Below are 8,460 nucleotides of genomic sequence, written 5' to 3' on the forward strand. Positions count from 1 at the left end.
TTTTTTCTTTTTGCTTATGTGGTGCTGAGGAATCGAACCCAGGGCCTCATGCATGCAAGGCAAGCGCTCTACCACTGAGCCACCTTCCCAGCCCCAGCAAAAAGCTTTAAGTGGAGGTGTGACTCAAATGATAGAGCACCAGCTGTGAGGTAAGAAAAAGCTGAAGGAGAATGAAGGCCTGATTTCAAGTCCCAGTACCAGCACAAACTTAAGTAAGTAAAATAGTAACTGACTCAAGATGTCAAGAATTTGTGGATTACTGTAAAAAATACTGTTGTATTTCTTGGTAATGTCAAGAATTTGTTCTGGTGTTTATATTGTTTTGTAATTCAGGTATATAACTGAATGTCTACATAACAAACTCAAACTTTTCATTTTCAGACATATAGTGCTTTCTGTGGGAGTTATTGAATGCTTTTATGTCACAGAGGTTATTATTTTTAAAATTAAAAATTAAATTAAAAATTAAAATTTTATGTTTTTGACTATACTTATGATCTTATGAATTGCTTTTGAAGCATATTGCTGTTTCTTTTTTATTTTTTTATTGTAAAAGTAGTGTACAGAGGGGTTACAGTTACATGAGTAAGGTAATGGGTACATTTTCTATTGAATATTGTTGCTGTTTCTTTAACAAGGCCTATACCTATATTCATACCTGAAAGAATGCTTAATGGAACTAAGTAAATTTTTTTTGTGTGTCAGTTGTGGGGCTTGAACTCTGGGCTTGGGCACTGTCGCTCAGCTCTTCAGCTCAAGGCGAGTACTTTACCACTTGAGCCACAGGAGCACTTCTGGTTTTCTGGTGGTTTATTGAAGATAAGATTTCATGTAGTTTCCTGCCCTGGCTGACTTTGAACTGCTATCCTAAGATCTCAGCTTCCTAAGAAGCTAGGATTACAGGTGTGAGCCACTGGCACCTGGCAACAATGTGTTTTAAGATTAAAAGTTACTTAAGCTGGGCATCCATGGCTCACCCCTTGGTTGTCTTAAGGTTGCTTTAGCATTAGAGAATAAAATTTGGTATGATTCCTGATATGTTGTAGATCATTTTTTATGTAATTCTACTTGAGTTTGGATTTATTACATAAAAATGATCAAGATATTAGCCAGATGTAATCACTCAAGCCTGTAATCCTAGCACTTGGGAGGTGAAGATAGGGTTATAGTGGTTTTAAGCCAGTTTGGCAAAAAGAAGTTTATAAGTCCTCATCTCAACCAATGACTAGGAATAATGAGACATGCCCGTTATCCCAGCTGTCATTTCTAGTGATAAGGGAAAACACAGATATAAGGATCACAGTTTAGGACTGCCTGGGAATAAAATGAGATACTTCCTAGAAAATAACAAATGCACAAAGGGGTTGGGGCATAGCTCAAGTGGTAGAGTGACTGAGTCCCTACCAATGCACGGTCCAGAGTTCAGTCCCTAGTACTGAAAAAAAAAAAAATCATGAAATCAGTTGTTAGGTTTACAACATTAATTTGAAGAATTGCTTTATCTATTATCTATAGTTTTTTTCTTCATTGTGTTGTCAAAATAAAATTTTTTCTAAAGTAGTTCTTTGGGAAAAGGGCCATTGAGTTTAATATTAGTTTCCCAGAAATTATTTAAATTAACACTTTTAACTTTATCTTTCAGATCTCAGGAAAAATGAAGATAAATTGAATCATCATCAACGAATTGGGTTGAAGTAAGTTGAAAAAAATTTGTCTTGATACTTGAGATATAACAATAAAACTGGGGGCTGGGAAGGTGGCTCAGTGGTAGAGCGCTTGCCTTGCATGCATGAGGCCCTGGGTTCGATTCCTCAGCACCACATAAGCAAAAAAGAAAAAAGGCAGAAGTGGCGCTGTGGCTCAAGTGGTAGAGCACACTAGCCTTGAGCTGAAGAGCTGAGGGACAGTGCCCAGGCCCAGAGTTCAAGCCCCATGACTGGACCCCCCTCCACACACACACAAAAAAGAAAAATATACAGTACATTATAGTTACCTTGTTTTAACTGGAATCTATTACTTATATTTATGTAGTTTTGAGGTGCAGTAAACGGATACCCCTTAACTTAGCAATAGATTGAAGTCTACTTTTAAAACATGCACTAACTTGTATTTATTTATAATATTAAACATACTTACAGATGAATTTAGATGTAGTCTCTGGAATCTTCCAAAGGTTGAACTTCAGGATTTTGATCCAGTTCAGGAACTGATGCATTCTTATCATATGCCCCAGTTTTGCTTTGTTGTATGCTCAATGAATTTGCCTTTTTTCTTTTTCTGGTACTGTGGATCAAACCCAGGACATTATGTGCTTTGCCATTGAGCTACATCCCGGTCTGAATGTCTTTTTTTTTTTTTTGTCGGTCATGGGGCTTGAATTCAGCCTGGGCACTGTCCTTCAGCTATTTAGCTCAAGGCAAGTGCTCTACCACTTGGGCCACAGCGCTACTTCAGGTTTTCTGGTGGTTTATTGTAGATAAGAGTTTCACAGACTTTCCTGCCCAGGCTGGCTTTGAACTGCGATCCTCATATCTCAGCCTCTTGAGTAGCTAGGGTTACAGGCATGAGCCACCGGCGCCCGGCTTGTCTTTTTTTTGATGATGATGAGGATGCCCTTGGGCATGCTAGGCAAGTGCTCTACCACGGAGCGCTTGCATTTTAGTTTAAATTTGTGAATAGGACTGGAACTGTATAGTATACAATGTAGTTCTGAAAGAATTTTAAATTGTATAAAATTCATTTCTACTTATTCTATCTAGATATTTTGAGGACTTTGAAAAAAGAATCCCTCGCGAAGAGATGTTACAAATGCAAGTAAGATGCTGAATTGTGTTCTTTTGTTATTATTGAGAGAGTCACTTGATAGGAAGCCATTTTTGGAATACTGACTTAATTTTTCTTCTATTAGGATATTGTACTAAATGAAGTTAAAAAAGTGGATTCTGAATACATTGCTACAGTCTGTGGCAGTTTCAGAAGAGGTAACATACTTCCTGATCTTGGGTTACTCATGCCTTGATGTTAAAGTTGCTTAGTATGTAATAAGAACTTGGATTAAAAGACATAATTTTCCAAGCACTAGTGGCTTGTGCCTGTAATCCTAGCTACTCAGGAGGCTGAGATCTGAGAATTGCTGTTCCAAGCCAACCTACGCAGCAAAGTCCTGAGTCTTCTCTCCAATTAACCACTAAAAATCCAAAGGTGATATAGTGCCAGCCTTGAGTGGAAAAGCTAAGGGACATGCCTATAATCCTAATCAGGAAGTTGACATCTGAGGATCACGGTTCAAATCAGCCTGGACAGGAAAGCCCATGAGACTCTATTTACCAAAAAGCTGGAAATGGAGGTGTAGTTCAAATGGTAGAGTGCTAGCCTTGAGTAGAAAAGTTCAGGAACAGTACCCCCATCAAGTTCCAGGACTAGTGGGCATATGCACACATATGTGTGCGCGTGCTAAGGGACAATGCCCAGGGCCCTGAGTTTAAGCCTTAGTACTAGAACCCCCTAAAAAAAAGTGTGATTTGTGTGTTACTTTATATAATTACTAAGATCTATAATATTAGCTGAGTTTATTTGTTCATAGATTGGAATATATACATGTGTGTATAAATGAATAGATTTAGAGGAAAATTATACTATTATTAAATGCTAATAATGGTTGTCTGGATAAATGTTTGTAAAACCATGCATCGTTTTGTTCAGTTTTAATTTTTTGTTTTTGTTTTCTGTAATGGCTGTAAGAACAGTGTCTCAGAGGACCAGTTAGTTCAAAGATAATTTTGCAATTGCCAGATTTTTCCAGATCTTTGTTTGCTGTGATTGCAGACAAAGTGAGAGCCACATGATTCTGATTTCTTAACTAGCTTATAATTTTGCAGGGCTAATATAAGTTTAAAATATTAACTTTCAAAGTTGGAATAGACAATATTTGGGAGGGGGCGGTCAGTCTTAAGGCTTGACCTCAGGATCTGGGCACTGTCCCTGAGCTTGTTTTGCTCAAGGCTAGCACTCTACCACTTGAGTCACAGTGCTACTTCCAGCTTTTTCTGTTTATGTGGTACTGAGGAATTAAACCCAGGGTTTCATGCATGATAGGCAAGCACTCTGCCACTAAGCCACATTGCCAGGCCATGGAATAGACAAATTTTACTTAAAACATGTTAGAAAAGATATCTGGGCCAAATCTATGGCCTTTGGTAGAATTTTGTCTGGAAATTGCCAGGCTATTAGAAAAACTCTGGAGATAGCTTCTGTAAGAATGTAGAATTGGGAAGAAAAATGGATTAAATTCATAATTGCTGATAAATAACAAGAATTTGGGGTCAAAAGACCCCAAATCTACTTTACTACTATATTAGATTTTAGGTAAGTCTGTCTTGACTGATCCTAGTGTCCATATTTGAAAAATGAAAGGATTGAAGATAATCAGTTATTCAAGGATGTCTTTGTTAGAAACATTTAGGAAGTATAAAAAACATCTACACATTATTATGCCCTGCCACAATCTAGTAATTCAGAATCTCCTTAGGTGGGATCTTGGAGTGTGTGTGTGTGTGTGTGTATTTTTCTGTCTGTCGTGGGCCTGAACTCTGGCCCTGGGCGCTGTCCTTCAGCTCTTCAGCTCAAGGCTAGTGCTCTACCACTTGCGCACCACTTCCGGCTTTTTTCTTTTTGCTTATGTGGTGCTGAGGAATCAAACCCAGGGCCTCATACATGCAAGGCAAGCACTTTACCACTGAACCACCTTCTCAGCTCCAGATTCTATATTTTCAAAATGAAGATTTTGGTGCACAACAGGCTAAGTGAATGAATGCTTCTTTGAATATGACAATCTTCCTAGACTTGTGTATTTCTATTTTATTTTTACTTTTAATTGCTGAGTATGTTATATGGATATATGCCTTAATAGAGTATACTTAGAAGTCTTCTGCCTTGTTTCTGCTCATTCTAACCTATTGTCTCATTAATACCTATTCCATTGTGAATTCTTTCAGTGCTTCTACATGAGAATAATTACTAAATACGACTTTTTTTTTTTTTTTGCCAATCCTGGAGCCTGAACTACTGTGCTCAAGGCTAGTGTTCTACTACTTGAGTCACAGCACCACTTCTGGCTTTTTCTGTTTATGTGGTACTGAGGAATCAAACCCAGGGTTTCATGCATGCTAGGCAAGTACTCTTATCACTAAGCCACATTCCCAGCCCGTCTTTTTTTTTTTTTTGGTCAATCTTGGGGCTTGAACTCTGGGCTTGGGTGCTATCCCTGTACTCTTCAGCTCAAGGCAAGCGCTCTACCTACCGCTGGAGCCACAGCACCACTTCCCGTTTTCTAGTGGTTATTTGGAGATAAGAGTCTCATGGACTTTTCTGCCCCGGCTGTCTTGGAACCATGATCCTCAGATCTCAGCTTCCTCAGTAGCTAGGATTTCAGGTGTGAGCCACTGGCGCCGGCCTCATTATTCTTTTCATAGCTGTGTAATATTTGATTTTAAGTTTATCATACTTTATCCAATCTTACTACTAAGAGACCTCTGGATTTTTTCTGTTTGTTTTCATTCTTTAGGTTTTATTTTCCTAATATAGCTTGTTTTGTCTTTTGCAAAAGAAATAAAATATTTTTGATGGTAGATGTGTGGTAAATGACAATTTTTAGGAGAAAGAAATAAAAAGAGAATAGACTTTCATGTTAAATTAGCTTCTATAAATGTCCTCTGGTCAGAACATATTTCATTTTTCTGATTAATTGAAAATGCAATCTCTAGGATTTTCTGCCCAGGCTGGCTTCAAATCTCAATCCTCTAGGTCTCAGCATTCAGAGTAGCTAGGATTACAGGCTTGAGGTACTAGCACTTGGTTCCATTGTGTCTTCCATATATTTAAATATAGTTGTCCTTCCATTTACCTATGATTTGGATTTCTGAGGTTGCAGTTAATCAAGAGCAATGAGTTTGAAAATATTAAATGAAAAATTCCAGAAATAGATTATGTATATTTATTTAATGTATGTATGTATATATTTGTTTTGGTGGCACTGGCACTCGAACTTGGGAGTCTCATGCTTGGTAGGCAAGCGCTGTACTGCTGAGCTTAATTTGTGTTTTTAAATTGTATACTGCTTTGAGTAATGTGATGAAATTTTCGGGTCCCTATCCTTGACAGGAGTCATCTTTTTGTCTAGTATATTCATGCTGAATGTGTTACCCATCCACTAGTCATTTCATAGCCATCTCAGCTATTAGATGTCAGCTTGACTGTTAAGTAATCATAGTGCTTGTGCTCACATAGCCCCTATTTTATTTAATTGTGTCCCTATAGCTTGAGAGCAGTGATACTGGCAATTGATATACACCAAAGAAAAGTCACAAAGTGCTTTCTTTATGTGAAAAGGAATAGTTCTTGGCTTCATAAAATTTAAGTGAAGACAAAACTTCATGGTATATAGCTTAAACAGCTGTATATAACTTGTCTGAATTATATGGTTGTAAAGATCAAACTGAAACCTAAGTCATTATAAAATGTTGTGTTCTTACCTGTGATCATATAATTTTTACTAATATTTACTAAATGTGCTCAGTCATAAGACTTGATATAAGACTTCTGGTTAACTTTTACAAAGTTAGAATTTATATTTAAATATATATATGTGTGCGCATATGTGTGTGTGTGTGTGTGTATATATATATATATATATACACCTGAATATTCTTTTTACTGTTGAATAAGTTGGTACATTTTAACATTAGGCATATTTTATACTAATGCAACATCTTGTATGCAATATATATATATATATATAAATAGATATAGCTAATGTCAATTACTATTGTTATCCCAGATTCTGCTGTCTGTATCAATATACCTGAATAGTTGGACAGAAAATTGAAATCTTTTAAGTAATTCTGAATATAAAGCACAGTGAAGTAGAAAGTTAGCCTATAAGAAGTAAGGCTCTTCTATGTGTGTCTTCAGTTTAGTTCTCTGTTCATCTAAATTGGTAGATCTACATTGAGAAGGTCTGTATATGTTTTTTGTTGTCATAGGTGCAGAGTCTAGTGGTGACATGGATGTTCTTCTCACCCACCCAAACTTCACCTCGGAGTCCACTAAACAGGTACCTCTATCTTGCACTATGGTCATTCTTACACAGCATGAAATAGCATTTTCTAAATGCTATTAAAAAAAATATTTAGTTTTGTTTCAGTGCTGGGGATGTTACTCAGGGCCTTGCGCAAGTGTCCTGTACCACTGAGCTGCATTCCTAGCCCCTAAGTTTTGTTTTAATCTTTCTGAGAAGTTTTTTTTATCTAAAGTATTTTATGCTGTTTCAATTCTGTTGGAAGCAGTATTTGTGGGAAGAGATACACATTTTTTTTCTTGTAGGATTGTTGGGCTTGATAATATTGGAAAAACATGAAATTTAAGAAATATTTCCAGAATTACTTACTATCTGATATATTTCAGAAATAGCTTAAAATTTTAGGTTTTCATTAAAGGCATATTTTTTCTATTAAAGTTCTGAGGGTCTTTTGTTAGAAAATTTATGAAGGAAAAGACTTTTTAACTTTGGAATACATATATATGTATCTATATACACACACACATATATATACACACATATGCTTATATATGTATATACATCTATTTATAAGCATATATATGTATATATGTATTTTCCCCCAAAGATAAAACAGCTGTTTGATTTAAGCAAATAAACTAAAATTATTCTTTTTTTGTTTTTTAAAATATTTTTTCTTTTTTATATACATTTTTTTATTGTAAAGATACTGTACAGAGGGGTTACAGTTACATGAGTAAGGTAATGAGTACATTGTTACCCCCTCCTTTGTTTTTCCCCTACCATCCTTTCCCTCCCTAACTTGTCTCTGTCCCCCATCCCCCATCCCTTCACCCCTCAGCCCCCCTCCCACCCCTCACGCCGGAAGTTGTAAAGTTCGTTTTCAACATAATGTCTTGTACATCTCATTGTTACAATGGGTCAACCTTTATCCCTATTTATGTGTTTTGTTTTTTCCCTTCCCCTCCCCAAATTAGAAAAATGGATATACAAGGTATAGGGCACCAGAATCAAATACAGTGAAAACAGGGGTTATACCATGGGGGAAGAACATACAAAAGAAACAAAAAAAAATCACATAAATATGTTAAAAACAACAGCAAGCAAGAAAAAAACCACTTGTGTCCCTATCTTGGCGTTCATTTCACTTAACATTATCTTATATGGTTATATGCACATAGCTTTTGGCCTTTTCTGCTTGTCATAGACATATACTAGTTATTGCAAATAAGGAAAACCATAGGACCTATATTTCTTTAGACCTGGCTTACAAATGGGGCAATGTCATTCTTTCTGATGGAGGAATAGAATTCCATTGTGTGTGTATGTGTGTGTGTGTGTGTGTGTGTGTGTGTGTGTGTATAATATATATGTATATATCACAT

General features: G+C 36.4%; 1 protein-coding gene across 1 annotated transcript in view; it reads left to right on the forward strand.

Moving 5' to 3' along the window:
- Window positions 1-8,460, forward strand: part of Polb (polymerase (DNA directed), beta) — a 41,053-nt gene that overhangs the window by 20,621 nt on the left and 11,972 nt on the right. Inside the window, 4 exon segments of the mRNA XM_013024595.1 lie at window positions 1,643-1,694; window positions 2,760-2,814; window positions 2,909-2,981; window positions 7,041-7,189. Of these exon segments, the coding sequence (XP_012880049.1) occupies window positions 1,643-1,694; window positions 2,760-2,814; window positions 2,909-2,981; window positions 7,041-7,189 (329 nt within the window).

This window comes from Dipodomys ordii, unplaced genomic scaffold (genome assembly GCF_000151885.1).
Source record: "Dipodomys ordii isolate 6190 unplaced genomic scaffold, Dord_2.0 Scaffold4, whole genome shotgun sequence".
Taxonomy (NCBI): Eukaryota; Metazoa; Chordata; class Mammalia; order Rodentia; family Heteromyidae; genus Dipodomys; species Dipodomys ordii.